Source organism: Pleurodeles waltl, chromosome 4_1 (assembly GCF_031143425.1).
Source record: "Pleurodeles waltl isolate 20211129_DDA chromosome 4_1, aPleWal1.hap1.20221129, whole genome shotgun sequence".
In the NCBI taxonomy this organism is placed as follows: Eukaryota; Metazoa; Chordata; class Amphibia; order Caudata; family Salamandridae; genus Pleurodeles; species Pleurodeles waltl.
In genome coordinates, this window is record NC_090442.1 from 331,896,451 (window position 1) to 331,917,003 (window position 20,553).

Consider the following 20,553-nt stretch of genomic DNA (forward strand, 5'->3'; position numbering starts at 1 on the left):
CCATGAAAGGGTTAGCCGGCGCAGACAGGAACACAGATTCCGGACAATGTTTGGCAGCTACTGCAGGTCCTCCAACAGGATGGCTAATTCCACTGCACTAATCGCCCGTCGCGCAGTGGCGGCACAAGTGGAGGCTGCACATAGCAGCAGGGACGTTGTCCAGGGACTAGTTCACATAACAAATGTGATTGAACACATAATGGGACAGAGATCTGCCACTCCCAGTGAGGTAGCCTTGGGGGACACTGAGGACAGTTCAAGCCTCAGTAGTGTTGCCGTACCAGCAGCAGACACCAGACGGCGCAGTGCCAGGCACAGCACTGCCACTGAAGGTGACAATCAAGGTGCCAGTGACTTAACTGGGCACCGAGTGGTGTGCGTGGGAGAAGAAAGTGACTCCTTCCGCCATTACACTGCTGTTGCCACTATGAGGGAATAGTGCGTGACTCTGTTCATTAGTTAATTTGCGCTTGTAACATCACCTGTTTCATTTATTTCTCAATCATTCATTACCTGAAGTAAGGTAATACATTTATATCACTACAGGTACAGTTGTCAGTGGATTTTTGACATTCATACTCACGTCTGAGATGGTTGTGTGTGATGTCGGCACGCCTTTGCCTTCCCTCTGCTGCACTGGTCCTGTCTGCTGGCTGTACAGGTGGTATGGGATCGTCATCCTCATCTGATTCAGTGTCACTGATTTCTATAGGTATGCCCCTGGTTGTAGCTATATTGTGCAAGATTGCACAAGTAGCCACTATTCTACATGTGGTCTCTGCACTGTACTGTAGTGCCCCTCCACTTTTGTGGAGGTAACGGAAGCGACTCTTCAGCAGTCCAAATGTGCGCTCCACCACGTTGCGGGTTGCCCTGTGTGCTGCATTGTATCTCCGTTCTGCTGGTGTTGTGGGATTGAGGTAGGGCGTCATCATGTAGGTGGGCACTGCGTAGGCACTGTCTCCTGGAAGGGACAGAAGGTGTGATGAGTAACTGAGCCATCCGACATGGGTTCGCCATCTATGCACCAATGTACAGAGTGACATTACCTAGTAGATATCCTTCACCAAACTCCCCAGCTATGTACGAATCATGTGTTCTCCCTGGGTACCTGGCCACGAGATCAGTTATGATATAGGAGGCATTGCATATCACCTGTAAATTCATGGAATGTTGGTATTTACGGTTTCGGTACACATACTCTGTGGCTGATGGTGGGCAGATTGCCACATGTGTGCCATCTGTGGCACCTAGGACGTGGGGGAACTGTGCTATCTGGTAAAACTCTATTTTTGTCTGCTGTTTTTCCTGTGGGGTGTGGGGGAATCTGATGTACTGTTGGAGTTTGCTTAGCATAGCGTTGATAAATCTGGAGAAGGGTACTCTGTGAAACCCCTCCAGCTGCTGCTATGACCCCTTGATAGCTCCCTGAGACAAGTAGGTGAGGCAAGTAGGTGTAGGGAGCATAATACCTGCACATGGGTGGGTATGCTGTGAGTCCTTAGTGTTCTGCGCTGCAGTATGGGTTGTAGCTCAGCTATCAGATCAAGTATCATGGCTGAGTTCAACCTATACCTCTCAAATATTTCCTCCTCTGTCTGGTCAAAAAGTGTAATGCGCACTCTGAAAATGCGCTCCTGTCTCCTCCTCCCTCTCCTCAAACCTGCCAAGATCTTCATCCTCCTCGCCATGACGTAGAGTGCAGCCATTGTGGAAAAGAGTCTGAGGCATTCTGGGCCTCTTTATATAGGTTGCACCTGGTTACCACCTGGTTTCACTTAGTGGTATTTTGTATGTGCAAAATGCCATTCTGCGAAAAATCGCAAATTGTGACTTTTTGATGCATCTATTTGCGACTTGGAATTTGCGAATCGCATTTTGCGCCTCGCAGTTTCCTACTGGAAATACCGAATCGCAAAATGCGACACGCAAAACCAGGTCGCAACGCAAAAACTCGCAATTTTGGCGATTTCTTATTTTTCGTCTGCGAATGCCTTTCAAGCATCGCAGACCACGTTTTTGCACTCGCAAACGGCCGATTTTTGCGATTCGCACCGTTTGCGAATGCAAAAACTTTTGATACATCTGGCCCCAAATGACATATCGCTGCTAGTGTTGGAAGTCTATTTCACTCAGAATATCAAGCTTTGTTCTCACATGGCAGAAGAAGATAATGTGAACAATAAGAAAAAGTGTTCTTATTTTTATTTTCTGGAGCATCTTCCATAACCTCTGTAACAAAATCATGAGAAAAAAAGTTTTTTCTTGTTAGCGCGTCAGATCTTAATAAGTATACTGACAAGGGGACGAAAATAGGTTGAACTCGCGATTAAGAAGTTCTTACCATAGCTCCAGTACGTCATCAATAATCAATACACAATAATCATCAATCATTAGTAATCAATAGAGTCAGTAATTGTCACGCACCATGACCTTTCAGCCATAAATAACCACACCTTTAGTACGTTTATTTCCCTATAATAACAATGCTAAGGTCATTTAGATTAATCTCAAATCAAATGAAACACATACAAAAACAGCACTGTTTGTCCAAAGTGGCGGAAGAAACGTAGTCTAATCAAAGCTTGAACCACAACACATTCTAGAGTTACAGTGCAAATCAATAGCAGAGTCAGCCGCGTTAATGAAATGATATACATGTAGTTAAGCAGAGAAATCCTTCAAACATCTGTCCTTTCCATCATCAGTCTGAATCCTCAACTAACATCAGATTAGCATCAGCATCTTGGGCTTCGAGCAAAACAATTTAGTAGCACAAATTTGGAAAACATCTAGCTATGGATCTATCAAAACAGCGCAGTTGGTACCTAGAAAGAAAAAGCAAAATATGCAGAACAGTCCCGTTTTATCATTGTATACCTATCATCTGTATGAGTCAGTAAAGCAGAATCAGTCTTCGTCATCATTCGATCAGCAAGGCATCAGGCTCTCAGACAGATATGAGCCCAAAGTTGGAATGTATATCTCTCTCCTCAAATCTGTAAAATCTCTCCCTCTCCTAAAGTGTCTTCTCTTCTCAAGTCTCTTCCCTCTGCGGCGTTGTTATATCAAAGTCACCTAAACTATCCCCTAATTCCCTATTGGTCAGTTAATCGTATGTTCATACTTTGTCCAATAATATTTCTATACCAAATCTATGGATTCTAAAATTTCATCATTCACATACAGTTGATTGGTCCACTTTACGATGTTCTCATCATCCGGCTTGTCAGATAACAATATTGTTGCAGCTTCCATACTAGTCAGTACCTTCATTGTTCCTGTCCTGGAAAAGTCAGTCTCACACACATTACACATAAAATGTTACATTAGCAGGAACATCATCTCCTAGCAGTCAGTTCTCACGAAAAGCTTCCGTTAAGCACTTTTAACAAGACAATGGACACTTCACACTTTAATTCACTCATCAGCAATTTTATTAGCCGCTAATAAATGTAGCTTCTGCTTGAGGCCTGGCAAAATAAGCCAAAACACTCGCTAAGTTAAGGCCTACAATTAATAAGCTAAAGCATACTTCTTAACCCTTAATATGACATATTACTGCATTAATCTAATACCTTTTCAACATTTCATATGTATTAATCATTAATTAGTACATTTCGTTAACATTGGTGGCCATTCTTCGAGGTCACATTTTCAAATGTGTGCATTATTTTTCTACGTTATTTCATTTTTTTACATAAACTCATTATTCAGAATACATAAACACTCATGAATACATTTTATTAAAGACACCCGCGCTAGCACCGTCACACACGTTTCATCAAATCTCAGCACAGGATCAGCATTTTTCACAGGGTAAAATCACTGGGGAACACCCAACAATTCTTAATAGTGATATGGAACCACTAAGAAATGATTCATATTGGGTCTCTGGGTCTTCTAATGGCTAATCAGAGAATACCTGTACACCAGCGGTCCAGATATCACTAACATTTTTGATAGTTACTCTGTTCATGCCCACAGTGCACCTTTTTTAAATGCTATTTTTTCCTATTGGAATTAAGATATGAAATCAGTGTTTTAGAATCTTCCTTATTCTTAGCCCCATGCTTTACCTAAAAAGGCTGAACTTTTGTTTGGAATGTTTATATATGGCCAGGAAAGAAGTGATTCAAACAGATAGCCATATTGTTCAGTGTTTTTTAAAAGAAAAATTGTCAAAACAAATGATGGACCAAAACTGAGTACTACAAAATCAAACAAAGACCATTGCAGCCATCTTATAATACCATAGTCATGCAATACAACCTCTTCAAATTGCAAAAAGTACTTTCATCTCAACTTGTATTATATAACATTGCAATCTTTGCTAATAGTCTCTTCAAACAATTGTACCAAAAATCATGAGAGGAAAGAATATTACAAAATTAATCTCACAATTAGAGCAAATCCCGCAGGTATTGCCACTTATATTTTATCATACATGAATTTCATTACCATCAGAGGGTATGGGTAAAGACAGAAAAGAAAAAACAAATATAACTTTTTAAGCTTTTTTTTTTTTTTTTTTTACCATTCCTGATGTCAGTTCTGCCCCAGTGGGTTTACTCTTATATTGGCTACATAAAATCCCACGAGAATGTCATACAGCAACCATATCAATCACAATCTTGCTTGCTCAGCGACATCTATGACGGGTGCACTATTTAATCTACCCTAGTCTCTGTAACCAGTCCTGTTGTAACTGCAAAGAAAAAACAAAACAATTAAAATCCAATTAAACTCTCTCGCAAATAGAAAACAAGAGGGACAGCAGGTATGATCATTATATGAACACATGCAGTTCAGTATCTACATTCAAGCCTTTAGGTTCCTATGAATCTAACCTCAAAATATATTGTCCTTCCAATCTTCGTAATGCGTTTTCTCTATTCCCACATCTAAGCTCCTGGGAATAGTATCTATTACGGAGTACAGTAATCTATCTCTATCCCCCTGATGCTTCTTCAAAAAATGCTGGTTAAGTAGTATCCCTGTTTTTAATCGCCCTCAAATGTTGCAAGATCTGTTGTTGTGGATGTAAAATGGTATTCCCTATATATATCATATTACAGTCATATCTCAACACATAAACGGCAAATTTATTCTGTCGTACATGTCAAATGTTTGTTAATCCTTAATTCTTGCCCAAAAGGTGTAGTTACTAAAGTTATATTCTTCCCATGTCTACAGGCCTTACACTGTTGGTTCCAACCGCATACCAGTTCTACTTCTTTTATCATTCTTCACTAGTCTATCCCTAAAGGATTTAGCTCTCCTATAGACAATCAGGGGTTTACCTGGGATGTTATCCGAAATTGCCACATCACTCCTCAACAAATGCCAATGTTTCTGGAGCATTTTCCTGACTGAAAAAATGGTCTCTACTATAGGTGGGGATAAAGCTAATGTCTTGACTCCTCAAATTACTCTTTAAACAATATTTCTTCATGTCTCAGCCTCTCCACTGTCTAAGTAGCTATCTTTAAAATGATCTCAATATATCACCTACGTCTGAACCTTTCCTTCATTTCACCGCTTACCTTCCTGAAATTGTCCTCCCTATTACAAACCCTTCTGGCTCTCAACTGTTCCCCATAGGGGATACATTTCTTAAAACTCTCTGGATGGCAACTGGCAGCGTGTAAAGTACTATTCCCTGATGCCTCCTTCCTGTGAATACTCGTAACCATCTTACCTGAATATCTATGACTACATTCAAACATTCACTGTGACTAGCACTGATAATGCTTGTCAATCTTAAATTTAGTTTATCATTCAGTTTATCAATGAAAGATTGAGCCGAAACAGCATCACCCCTCCAAATCACAAATGGGTCATCTGTAAACCTCATCCAACAGACAATCTGTTGGGTCCAGTCATTAGATGGGTCAAAAACCACCTGCTCCTCTTACCAGCCCATATGCAGATTTGCATAGCTGGGAGTGAAGCAGGTGCCTATTGTTGTCCTGAGTTCCTGCCTATATCGGTGTCCATCAAATAAAAAAATATTCCTGGTCAAGCAAATTTAACCATTTCAACCAACATTTTGTTACCTACATAAACTCTAATAGGCCTTGCTCTTAGAAGGTGTTTCACAGCCCTAAGCCCATCTTCATGGATTATACTAGTGTACAGTGCTGATACGTCCAAAGTAATCATCAACAAATCAGATTCCCATACAATATCAAACATTATCCTTAAAAAATCAGTAGAATCTTTTGTATACGAAGGCAAACTAGATAGCAATGGTCTCAAATAAAAATCAACAAATTCCGTGGTATTATCCAACAAGCTGTCAATGGCCGCAATAATATGTTTACCTTGTGAATTTTTAGAGTTCTATGCACCTTAGGTATTAACTAAACAAATTGTAGCTTAGGAAAATTGTTTCTCAAAAACCTCACTTCATCATCATTTAGTAACTCTCTGGAGTGCAATTTTTTCAACTTATCATAAAACTCCTTTATGGTGTCTGTGTATTCCTGATTTTCAATCCTCATATAACAGGCGGGATGATAAATTGCTTGTACGCCTCTTCAAGGTACCATTTCTTTGGCCAGAGCAGTATATTCCCACCTTTGTCTACTTTCTTTATCACACAATCCCTCTCATTAGTCAGTTTGGACATCAACCAGTTGATTTCCCTCCACCTCTGCACATTTCCCTTCTTGTATTTTTGTTTGGCATACAAATCTTTTAACTCCTTTTCCATAGCCTCAGAAAACACGGTTATATTGTCATGAACACAAGGAGGGACTTTGCCTTAAAAGGGGATTCATCACCTACTGATAACGCCACACCCATTCTTTCTTCAGTAGGACCATCTGACAGTATTCTTCCCCCACCACACTCCCTTTCAATTTCTAACAATTGCATAAACAAGTCAACGTCCTCTACCAACAGATTACTCTCCTTCACTGTCGCCTCCTGTGGTGTAAGCTGAGGTTTTTCCTCTTTCGTTCTTCAAATAGTTTCAGCACCCTTTGCTTTCTGATGAACACATTTAAATCAATCCTTGATTGTACATTATCAAAACTAGAGTCTTCACAAAACGACAGACCCTAAGATAATAATTGCCAATAACTTTGCCGCCACTAGACAAATCTTCATGAAATCTTTAAATCTTATATTGCAATAGGTTCAGGTGCTGTATTGAAAGTTTTGGGGTGATCTGTCAAGCGGGGACTGAGAAAAGGGGGGAGTCCCAAAACGTGTTTTCCCCATGCAAACTCCCATAGGGACATTGAACACAACTACAGCCCAAACAGCTGGACGGAATTATAAACAAATTGGCAGAAAGCTAGCTGTTGATCCTGAAAGTGTGCTTTTTATGATTTGGGGTAAATCCCTTCAGTAGTTTTAGAGTTAATAAAGTGCAAAAAATATAGCTATCTAGGGACGTGGATCCCTGGTGGGTCAATCTTAGGATCCATGAGGGAAAGCAAGAAACTGATTGGCTGGCTGCAGCACTGACCGGGAAATTTGAGGCCGCCATTTTGTTCTTTCGGGAAAGTGTCCCGGGGCTGAAATGTGGGGTGCAATGCTTATGAAGGGGTCAGGTTAGAGGTTCCACCAGCAATAAATAGGATGTGGCCAAAGAGTAAGTAGTGGGCAATAAATGCGTATAAACATATTTTTTTTGTCATTTGCCAAGATCCGTGCGGCTCAGTGCGGCCTCCGGTGTAAATCTGTGGGTAGATTCACAGATCCAGAGAACGTAATAAAAAAATAAATAAAAAATAAAAAACACTGCTTCCAACCCCATGCTGCACACAGCCTTTGGCCATGCGCATGGGTGCATGCAGGAGAGTTGGCCGCTGGGTCTGGCTGTGCATGGCACTGGTTATATTATTAACATGCAGGCATGCATGTTTAAAAAAAAAAAAAAAAAAAAAAAAAAAAAAACAAACAACTATAGAAATTCACTAAAAAAAAAACCAAAGATAACAAGGACGTTATTGCTAGATTCTGAATTTACTTGCAGAAAACCATGGAAATTCAGCAGTTATAGTTAACTCAAGTAACTGTAATTCAGTAACTTATAACTCGCGCCCTTGCCATGCACAGCTAATTGCCCCACATATTACATCATTGATGACACCTTCTGTGGGATCATTGATATTATCACTGCAACATATGCAATAAAATTATTTGAGAACACTGAGCAAGGCAGGGGTGCATGTTTTCCTTTGTTTTTCCACTGGAAAAAACTGTGAACATATATATACTACATAGTGGCAACCTCCAGTGTGTGTGTGTCTGTGTGTATAAATATATATAATTATTGCCACAACGGTTTATTTTTCTGTTACTAGACACCTCCGTCGGCATATACAACAACAATTCAAGGTTCACCTTTATTGTCCGTGCTTCATGTAATATGTTGCTGGGTGTGCATTACGTATTAGTTTCTTACCCTTCCTGGCAGTGCCTGCTCAGGTAAGTCTTGACTCTACAATATCCCTTTCGACTCAAAATTATATTCAACAACTCCTCGGGACTAAAGTTTTTTACATCAACTATGTTTTCTTTTGCCACCAGACAGAAATCTGTCATTAGCCTTTGATCAAATGTGTATTTCTGTTCGCACAAAAAATAGGTATTGCTAAGTCAAAGCTCATATTTTAACTCCACAAAATTGTAATGAAATCTGTTAGAAATGGCCCTGTCTGAAGGGTCAGGTCCAAACTTTCCTCCTTCCCTTGATGAACTTCTTTGTGCTGGTTTTAGTATTCTGAAAGCTAACCAGTGCTAAAGCGCATGTACTCTATGCTTAAACGTTAGCTTATCCACAGTTGGCATGTTTAATTTACTTACAGGTCCAGCGTAAAGTACACTACCTGTTCCCTGGGCGTGTAAATTAAATGTTACTAGTGCGCCTTCAGCACTGATTGTGCCATCTACTTCAGTAGCACTTCAAACCTCTCTAAGATTTGCCAAGGCAGAGCATGTGCGTGCAGTTTTAAACTGCCATGTCAACCTGTCAAGTTAACCCTCTTCCCAGGCTCAATCCTTCCTTTTTATTACGTATGTCACCCCTAAGGTAGGCTCGAGATAGCCCAAGGGCAGGGTGCAATGTATTTAAAAAAATAGGCGATGTCCTGTTAAGTTTTACATGTCCTAATAGTGAAAACCCTTCATTTTTCACTGCTGGAAGGTCTGTCTCTCCCCTAGGATAACATTGGGATTATCTTATTACATTTTATAAGTGTAATTTCCAATTGGGAAGAGATGGGGCCTCCAAGTCTCTGGAATCATAATTTAAAATCACAGCTTATGATGAAGTCCGATTTTAAATTGCAATTCTGAAAATAGCACTTTTAGAAAGTTGACATTTTCTTACTTTAGCCATTTGGTGCCTGCTGCTTGTCTCTGGTGTGGGGTAGATGACCGCTGGGCATTGTGTATTCCTCTAGACAGCCACACAGGATGGGAGCTTAGGTATTGCTTACTCCTGAACAGGCTGTGTTCCGTATACTGACACAAAGGGCTGCATAGCCTCTTTAGTTAGTCTGGAGCTGCCAGGGAATGAAGGGCAGGGAATTCTGTGCACTTCGAAAGCCTCTCTTTTAAGTCTTACCCTACTTCGAAGGCACATCTGGGTATAAGTACTGTACTTCTGACACCACCAACTCAGTACACTTCTGGACCTGTTGATACTATGCCAGAAACAAGGACTGCCATTCTGCTGGACCACTACTCTGCTGAACTGCTGATTTGCTGCCCTCCTTGCCTGGTAGTGAGAAGGACTGGACCTGTATCTCTCCAACCCACAACCAAAGGAACTTCAATTGCTTGCCTCCTGTTTTCTGAAGTCACAGGGACACAAAAGACTTTCAACTTGCCTGCTACAGCACCTGGACTCTGCCAACTGTGAGTCTTGCCCTGCCAAGTGGTGGCAATTCAGCCCGAGCCCTTGAAAGTGGTTATAAAGTGCTACTCCAGTCCGAACCGAAGCATCGCTACTGCAGCGCAGTTCGGAACTGGCGCATCACCCCTGTTGGGTGGATCGGAACCAGCGCATCAGCCCTGCTATGTGGTTCAGAGTCGACGCATCGCCTCCCCTGTGTGAATCAACCTCGGCGCATCGCCTTCAGATCTGCTCCATCTCATACCCTACGCATTCCTGCTGCTTCGTGGAGAACATCGATTCATCTTTGCTGCTATGTGAAAAGGATCAACGCATGGCTTCAGCCTACTCCGTGCATCTTCGATGTCGATACAACTAGGGTTAAGGTACTTTTGTTCAGTGAGCCCCATGGGGTCCCTGTAACCAGCCTGTGTTACATCACAGTCTGCCTGAACTTTTGACTTTGTCCCGGCCCCGCGCGACTAGATGTTCCGGTGGTCGCTTCTTGTTTCTAAGCACTATTTCACAGTTTATTCTTTAAAAAATCATATCTCAAGTTCTTCTCATTGGATTTTTGTTGTTTTGGTCTTGTTTTGTTTATTAAATTAAGCTCTATTTTCCTAACTGGTTGAGGTATCTTTTGTGTGGTATTTTCACTGTTTACTGTTTGAAGTGTTACACAAACACTTAATTGTCTATGAACTGCATATGTTAATAAAACCTGCTTAGCTAGAATTTTCTGCAAAGTACCGACAAACAGGAGATGAGGGACTAGAGTATGTAACAATTTTTGTGTAAGACAGACTCGATGTACTTTCCCAGGACTTGAACAATAGAAGCATTGACTGGAGAAGAAGATGCAACATTTTCGATACCTGATGAGCCGGATGATGAGGATATCGTGCAGTGACCCAATCAACGAACTGAGAACGGCATAGTATTAGAATTCATTGATTTGCAAATTTAAAGTTATTGGTTTGGGTAATAACTGGGGATTGACTGACCAATTAGGGGGATGGACTGGAAAACCTTTATAAAAGGTCATGACAAAGGGCAACATTTTCAGATGCGAGTGGTGAATTGATGATGTCAGAAGACGCAATTTGAGATTCTGTCATTGGGCTCATGCTCTTGAGGGCCTGATGCGTTGGTGATCGATTGATGACCTGAAGATGAAGACTGACTTTGCTGCTGATCTATTCTCTGGCTAGGTAGCTATGACAAGGTGACTTAACTTTTTGTGCCTTTCTTTCTAGGTACCAACGGCGCTGTTTGAATAAGTTTTTCTTTTAGCTAGATAGTTTCTAAATTTGTGTTCTAAATGGTTTTCACATGAAGACCCACATGCTAATGCTAATGCTAATGCTAATTTGGGTTAGGTAAGGTTTCCTTTGGGTGACGCTGACAGTGACAAATGATTGATGAAACTGATTGCTGAACTCTGCTATTAATGCCGATATATTCATCTTTGTTAGCTTATGCTGAAGCATTAGAGCATTTGTTTTCTCAAGTTCTGATTATATTATGTTATTGGTGGTCATTAATGAACTAATTCTGAGCTGATTGAATAAAGTTGAATTAATCAATGGACTAATATTGTAACTAAAAGGGAAATAAAATTGTTGAAACTTATATTGAGTTTTGGTTATTCATGAAATGTTGATATATTGTCTCATGTTTAATGATTCTCAGTGGTTATTGATAGATTACATTGATAATTGATGTTCATCGAATACTACATAGCTAGGATACTCCATGCGATCCAAAAGGTTCATCAGCCTATATGCGTCCCCTTGTAAGTTTACTTACTAAGGAACAGGCGTGCTAGCATCCCCAATATGGCCGCTGAGATTTCCAGTTTTCTCAAGATTTAATCCACTCAAGATTTCAGGCTGTTTCAAGATGGCCACCATGAATTTGATTTAACATGAGGCCTTATTCAGTTTTAATCTTTCCAAGGCTGCATGAGAGAGACATTATGCTTTTTTTAAACTAAATACCTTTGCACCTGTATCTTGGGTTCGGGCTCAGACGAAAGGGCCGAGGTGGGCCCTGATAATCGATACCAGCAGCTGAGGGAATGAGGTTATTTCTTGACAGTGTGCTTGTATATATATATATATATATATATATCAGGCTCTGCCCGTCCTTTAGGGCGGAGGGGCCACCCCCCCACCTTTTGCCCCTCATGAAGAATGTCTGTCAGGCTGAACAAAGGTCAGCCTGACACACACTTTTCATGTTCAGGTCAGGCAGCCAGGAGCAGACATGCGCAATTTGCTCAGACTCCTGGCTGCCTGAGCTGAACTTTGCTGGGCTGAGGGGGTCCCAGCTCCTATGAGCATGACCTTCTCGGCTCAGCAAAGGTGCCTCAAGGCACTCCCCTGGGTGACGAGGAAAGTGTCACCCTTTGACAGTGACAATTCGTCACAGAGTGGGGTCAGCAGTCTCGCTGACCCATCCCACTCTATGACGAGTCTGGGACTGCTGCCTTCCCTCATTGGCTGACTAAAAGGTCAGCCAGTGAGGGAAGGCAGCAGTCCCAACACTCCTGGGACCTCCGAGGCTGAAGGTTGAGTGTGTGTGTGATCTTTTAAAATGAATGTTTGGTGCGTGCATGTGCGTGTGTGTGCTTGTGTGTGTGCTTGTGCTTCCCGCCCGCCCCCCTCCATCCTAAAGCTGCCGGCCGCCACTGATATACATGTGTGTAGAATTGCTGAAATGTTAGGGCGAAGGTGAATTTGCCCCTTAGTAATGTTCACTGCAAAAAGAAACATTGAACACTGGTCACTTCGAATTATGCTTTGATTTGTCAGCAATATTTTTCTGCAATACATAACTTAGGGCTAGTAGTTATAATAAAAAGCTATGAAGGGGGCAGTCTTCGAAGGGTAGTCATTTCTAGCAGGTATGTTTTATGGAGTTTTTACCCTAGTTTCTAATTCTTCAGATTTAGCCCTATCTTTTTGTGCCAAAATATAACAAAGCTTAAATTAATTTTATCACAAGCACATTTTTGACAAAAACGAATTTACTCATGAAAGAAGAAACTGTGCTGCAAATCAAAATCTCAGAGCAAAATCTCCATAGCTTGAAGCACGTCAGATGTATGCATTTGCAGAATTTTGGCACCAACATATTTGTATAACCTAAGGGAATCCGTATCCATTCTAAAAGGTGGCGATAGCACAAAAGATTCTGTGTGATTATGTACCCATGTAACTTAAGCTATCATTACAGTTTGGGGGAACAAAGGAGTACGTGATAAAATATGAATAACTTCCTACTAAGAAGTCCCTTGCTACAAGACAATAGCATACAAACTATAACTTTTTCTTCAGCACAACAAACCCCCAGAAACGTCCTACGACTAATTTGCTAGGCATGAAAGGCGATTTTGAGGGCTGTGTTTTTTTTTTCAAGGTGGCTAAGTGTAAAAGTTGATGAGCTCATATACTACTCGTGGGCCATTTGGAAAAACTGAATAAACGCACCATTTGCATTTGTTTTCAAATGTGCATTACAGACCGAGGGAAACTTTATTGTAGAAAATGTCTACAATAAGCATGGGAATAAGACTGATTGAGTATAACTTGTGAATCACTTAATGACTAATCTACAGCAAGCACCCTTTGTGATTTAGTGGTATGGCCAACAATCGGCGACAATAAGCTAATGTCTATTCAACCAATGTTTCTAGGGTCGAAGTCTTTGACATTGATAGAGCGGTCCGTAGTAATAATTTACCTGTGTTCGGACGCTCTTTAGGCCGATGAATCTTTTGACTAAGTGGGAACTCTCTGTACTCTTAATCAATCAATTTCATTAAAATCAATAACGAACATAAGCAATACCTTGTTCGACATAACACTTAACAATTAATCCAGAATACATTTCGGCGAACCCTGACCTTTCAGTCGGGAATAACCACACCAGTTTATTCAAAGTTAGTGAATTTTATTTCCCTATATTAGCAAAGCTAGCACAATATATATGTGTCTCAACACCAAATGATAAACGTAGATGAACATTAATAGCTGTCCATAGCGGCGAAACAGGTGCAATCTATGTAGCATTTGAATCACAAGACATTCGATAATAGCAATGCAAATCACTAATACGATAATCTGTAATGAACTAATCGCATACATTTAGTCAGCATAACGAGATCTCAAATTGCATCGTGCGACATATGGAATCCTCGTCTAACCTCAAATTAGCATCGGCATGTGGGACTTCATGCAAAAAACAATTTAGCAACATTAATTTGGAAAAAACTCCTAACTAGGGACCTTATCAAAATCAGCAGTTGGTTACCTAAAAGAAACACAATGCAATTTTACAATTTCCTTTCATATTTACCAATTACGATCAGCATACAAGGAAGTCTTCGTCGCACAGGTACCGTTCTTCGGTCAGCATGGGTACCGTTTCGATCAGCATAGGACGGGGCAAAGGGGCAGGGGTGGACGGGGCAATTGCCTCACGGCGGCAAGGTAAAACTACTACTTCATGCAAAAGGGATCAAATCAAAGTTAAAGTCTCTAGGGCCAGAATCATAAAAGTCTCTTTCTCTCGATTCGAGAAAGCATCAAAGTCTCTCAAAATGGCGTCGCAGCAAAGTGGGCCATAATAGCTATGAAGTCTGCAAAATGGCGGGTATCGAGCTGGTAATGGCTGTAATGGCGCAATGGCCTCCCTTCTTCTCGTGCACCTGATTTTTATAGACAACAGTTCAAATCCAGTAGGGTCTTCCATTGGAGGGTTCATAGGTTAGCTTCAAATTGACCAATCAAAAACGATAGTTCTCAAGCTTTTACTTAAGCATACATTATCCTTGGAGATGGGTACGCAAGTTGCAACATTGTCTACCAATTAGCTCACTTTCAGAGCCTCCATTGTCCGCACCTGCAAATCGACCTTGAAGTAAAGAGAAAATATGCCAGGCTGGCACGAAACCTTAAGATAAGCATGTGAACGGTTTCTGTGGAAAAGTACAGCTTCAAGCAAAAATACACGTTTATTAGCACAGTGGAAAAATACGAGCATCTAAACCGTGAGACCAGGCAACTAGGCCAAAGCCTCCGCTAAAGTCATGCTAAGCTAAAACATTTCAAACAGGCAAATCGTAGCACACGTTTATGATTATGTCGGATTAGTGCAATTCTAATACACCACGTTATATAAAGCACGCGTATAAATGATGGCAAACTACTCTGAGGGCACATTTTGTCCCCGTACAATCTTTATTAGTTCGGTTAAAGTCACACATGATTATTTCAGCACTACGTTTAAGCGTTAATAAATCAAAACCTTCATTTTCTGCTTCATCAACATCCAGCTATCTTATTGTTTTGATGTAGTAAGTGGCTAAGCACCATCGGATCTTTCACTCAAAAAGAGATCCTGTGCCAGATTGGTAGTCAGCCAAGTTTTGCAGTTCCTTAAAAAACAAAATATTCTGCCAGCCTAATTTCTGAAATAATATTTTATAAAATAAAGTTGGCATCATGCCATCAATGGTGCAATTTGGGATCTGTTCTATCTTAGTCAGTACAACATATCTTTGAAACCTTACCCACACCGTGTTACTGTACTGCTAAACTCTCATGCCATATTTATTTCAGAAGCCTTTTCTAATTAATGTCGGCACATTTTCCCAAAACTGATCCATCTAATAAGTCAGGTTTTCAATATCTGCACGGTAATCAATGCTTCCTGTATAGCTCACAGATACCAACAAGTTATCCCTTCACTTTGTGTAGTTAGATGCTAAAAATGTGTATGCTTATATCATTTGCATTATATCTAAAACTAGTGTGTCACAAATTCATTTTTGGTCAGGTGATGAATACATTTTTCGGTAACTCATTAAAGACCTCAGCTAGGCTATCATCTTCAGTCAAGTTAATCCAGGGATGCCCAGATCCCGTCCTTATATTTGTAACCACTTTGGATTATCCCGGAAATCTTTAGAGAAATTCTAGTGCAAAGGCTACACCAGCTAGGAGAGCTCACAGACTGGTTCTCAAAACTGCAGTTTTCGCAAGTAGTGAAGTGTTCTGAGGCATAACTTTTATTGCCTAAAAGCTGGACATGTGTTGCATGCTTTTTGCGATCAGTGAGAACATTTGAGCTGTGCTTAATCCAAATATCTCCATTCATCTGAATATGTAGAGAGTGCATCAAAGGAACTTTTTATGCTAGTTAAGTGTCAAAATAACTACAAGATTTGGAGCTGGTAAACGTTTCAGTTCTTGTGAATAAGCTCTAAAACGTGTGTTAAAATGATCATCGCCTTTTCCATGATTTACGTATGTTTTAAGCCATTGCAGACTAAAATTCAAAATACAAAAATTAGTCAGAATTCTCAATGTATCTCAGTTAATTCAAACAAAATACCCAGTGCTTCAAGGAAGCACATAAGTAAGCAGCATTTCCTGTGTAGTGTTGAGTGATATGGGAGTGTTTGGTATGTAAAGCAATGAATGTTACTCACTAGCTGACCTACCTATAACAACTAAATGATGCCCAAAGGTTATTATCTGCATAATAACACACTGTGGCTCGAAAAGGTGCTGAAAATAATTTCTTCCACTCACTTTACTGTGATTGGGTCATCCAAACATTTAGGATAATTTAAATTCTTTTCCATTTGTCAACACCCCAACTTTTCCACTGGGATAAGAATTGCGAATTTAGATCTTTGATGTGTGATGGATTGACTAAATTTGATCTCACCTCTGTCCATACTGCTGGTCTACCTGTCATACCTGTGGAGGCTTTCATGTAAACTAGACCCCTAACCACATCATTACAAAGGTACAGGTATGCTCATAAATTAGATATCCGTTGATTGTAAACTTAAGATAATTTCCTGCTATCCCAGCGCACAATTAAGGCATCTTAGGCCCTGTGCATTACTTGCTCCCTGGATAGTGCCTCCCTCCTCTGCTCACTAATAGGCCTCTTGGTGATGCTTTACCAGCATTTGCTACGGTGCTCTGTATCAAGGTTTCTGTCACTGGTGGGGGTTGTCCATGGCGAGTCTGGATTGGTAAGTATCTGCTGATGGGCATATGGTTGTATTACTTGATGGAGGCCCAAGATCGAGGCCGTGAAACTCCATTTGAGCACCCACGTCTCTTGTACAATGACCCCCTGTTCCTTATCATATGCCCAGTTTTAGTTCCTATGTTCCCTTGTGATTGGGTGTGGTAGGGTATCCGAACTATGTCTTCAAAGGAAGGAGTACTTACTGTCACCTGTGGGGATAAGTAGGAAGATGCAAGTTGTTGAGGGACATTTGTCAACCGTTCATCTAAAACAGTAGCAAAATTATAAATTGAGTATTTGTGATTTATACATTTTTTAATACGCACACTAGTTCATTTAACTGGGAAAGTAGTTTATCGATTTGAAATTCACAGAGAAAAAGTGACTACAGTGTAAATGGCTTTTGAAAAATTGCAATTAAATGCCGAACGATGGGCCAGATGTATGAATCTGGCCCATTGCGATTCGGTAATTGCGATTTTTAAGAAATCGCAATTACCGACTCGCAAAGGGCCATGTATCACATTTGCGATTCGGTAATTGCGATTTCTTAAAAATCGCAAATGCAATTACCGAATCGCAAATTGCGATACTGGCCCCATTCGCAGCTATGGGCCTGTTGGCCCGTAGCTGTGAATTTTTTGCATTTCCTAAATTGCGATTTCTGAAACAGAAATCGCAATTTGGGAAATGCAAAGGGCCAGGGTGCTGGGGGCCTAAGGCCCCCTCTCCTGCACCCCAATTATTATTTTTTTGCACATGTAAAGTACACACATGCCAAAAGGGCATGTGTGCTTTACATATCTAATTTAAAAATGCAGTTGTACTGCATTTTTTAATTTTGCACCAGGTTACCACCTGGTTGCAGGTCATGGTATTTTGCAAGTGCAAAATACCATTCTGCGAAAAATCGCAATTTGCGATTTTTTGCAGAATTGCTTTGCGACCTGGATTTTCCAAATCGCAAATGGCGATCCGCAAAATCCAGGTCGCAACGCACGCCGAAAATCGCAAGTTTTGCGATTTTCAGTTTTTGGTCTGCGAATGCATTTGATGCATTGCAGACCCCGATTTTGCACTCGCAAACGGCCGATTTCGCAGTTTGCGAGTGCAAAATCAGTTGATACATCTGGCCCGATATGTCAAGCCATTCATCAAATACCTACAGGAAGAAAATGGTAAAGATGGGCCACATGTAGAGATGTGTTGGTGCTTATGGGTTTGCTAATATGATGCTTGTCAAAAATAGCTCACAGATGTTTATCTTCTTGATAAATGCATGCAGCTAGTTGTTCAACGAACTACTGAATACTACATGGCTTATATTTTCATTTTTAACAGGCATTTCGGATGCAGAGATCATCAACATCACTCTACCGACCGGCGTTCCCATTCTCATTGAACTCGATGAAAATATGCAGCCTGCTAAGCCTCACGTGTTCCTGGGAGACCAGGAAGCCATCCAAGCTTCCATCACCAAAGTGGAAAATCAAGGGAAAGTTAAAACTGCTGACGAAATAGCTGCTCCCTGATGCTGTCCTTGTGTGTACAGAAATTAGGGGGGCTCGAGTGTTGCACAGTGTGGTTTTGAATGTGTTTAAATTTGTGTAGAGTATATATTATTATACCCGACGCCCCACCTTCCTCGCTACCAAATGATTATTTTTATACCTTCCCTTAAAACATGGCTTTGCCTCAGATTTTATGAAGTTATTTTTATTGAAGTTTGTGATTTATTTTTCGGATACACTGTCATTAAATATTCAGCCGACATTTGCATTCTTCTAATTACTGGAATGGTGAATGCATCTGCTTGGAACTGACGCAATTTTCGAATCAATATTTGAAAGGTCGAATTTTCCCATTTGCATGCAGTACATTCCAAGCGCCTTCCCTATCAATCCCTCATTCACATGCGCCCCCTTTTCACCACATTGTATCTGTTTACATTAAGTTCAGAAAAGTTTGTCTCTATATTATGTGAGTCACCCTTTGTCTTCTAAGGTGCTCTCTTTAAATCAATGTGAGCAGCTTTTCAATTTTGAATAATTTGAAATGTATTTTATATTTACGGTCTGGGGTCTTGCATTAGTAAGTAAACCGGCAGTGGTTTGTGACCACTTTTCCTAGTTTTTAAGAAACATTTTCTTAGGAAAAGCTACCTTCAGACACGTTATTCCACTAAAATAAAATTGAACTCGTCTGACTTAGATCAGTTAACATTTTTTATCACTTTAAGGGTAGGTATCTTTATTAGAAAGGGTCAAATCAAGTGACTCTATCGTTATGTTGGTCTATCTGTAGGTCTGTCGGCCCCTCTATCACAATTAAAATATGGATTTTGGATGCTTGGTGATGGTATGGCTTTAAGAGGCAAAAAGACCTTTTGAACGAGATTAGTAAATGCAGCGCTTATTTATTTAGATATACAGAGAACAATGAAGCACATCGAAGGCTTCCAAAGTACAGCTGGTGTGCTATAAACATATGGCATAAGTAGCTTAATATTGGTTAAAATGTCCCCTTATTTGTTTGAGTGCAATTAAGAGTGATGCAACTGCTGGCTAAAATGTCGCACTTGTATTGTTTTGGCTCAGAGGAAAAGCTTATTTTTAGTTATGCTGATTCTTTTGTCAAAAGAAAATAACATTATCTCAGAACTCCGTTTCACGAGTGTTTATTGAGGTGTTCAAGTTGTACATGGAAGGTCCAGCATAGTGGTGAAGAATGTTGTTCTGTGTGGCACAAGTAAACCCTCCTCATTCAAATGTTTTCACTTGTCTACACACAGTCCAAAGAAACCGGTGTCAATTTGTAGGAAAAAATGGAATTCAATTACAGGCCCATTATAGCTCAACCGCCAAAGTTAAGTACACTAATTTATTGCAGTTTGGTTACACAATTAACAACATTAAACTACAGCGCATGGGTGAGTTAAGACAAGTCATATAACCCACTGGAGACCAAAGAGACTTGAACAACAGTTAAACCCAGGAGAGCAGTGTAGAGTTCATGTCCCCTGGGGCAGGGAATTCGAAAGGATACTAGCTTCCATTGTTTTGGGCCCATTTGTTTTTCTAACTGGTGTGAGTATGAACGTCAATTCGCCAGAATGCCAGGGCAGCGGAAGTGACATCAAATGCCATTTAATCTTTACTCTTACTTATGCTTGCACACATGCTTGCACACACATGCACACACATATTTAAACATACACACTCTCTTATAAATATAATCTCACCCGCAAGCATGCACACACTCTACATTTAAAAGTATGTTTACTTACCTCAGATGCCAGTGAGGGTTATATTCTAGGTAAGGAAAATTGAGCTCTAACTCCTGGTACTGATTTTACCACCTCTGAGGCCAGGGGTTGCAAGGGGCAAGGCAGGGGTCGCAGCTATGACCCCTAAATGACGTCTTTGGGTGTGAGGGGAAAGGAGCATTAAAGATTCCGAACAAGTGGCCCTTACAGAAGCATGGAGGCTTCATAAGACCGATATTGAGGGTTTGATCTTTATTATGTGTCCTTGTCTTCAGCTTTGACCTTTAATTGCCGGTTGAACAGTCACCAGTGGTTAATGCCCTCTGCAGAATCTGTTCACAGGGTTGACGGAAGCACAGTATGAGGGAGAACGCAA

At 40.6% G+C, this 20,553-nt stretch overlaps 1 protein-coding gene across 2 annotated transcripts in view; it reads left to right on the forward strand.

The window, feature by feature from the left end:
• Window positions 1-19,572, forward strand: part of BPGM (bisphosphoglycerate mutase) — a 143,460-nt gene extending 123,888 nt beyond the window's left edge. For both annotated transcript variants that reach the window (XM_069228447.1, XM_069228448.1), the window contains one exon: window positions 18,254-19,572. In XM_069228447.1, coding sequence (XP_069084548.1) covers window positions 18,254-18,444 — 191 coding nt within the window. In that variant the 3' untranslated portion in view covers window positions 18,445-19,572. The remainder of the gene's footprint in view (window positions 1-18,253) is intronic.
• Window positions 19,573-20,553: the final 981 nt, after the last annotated feature.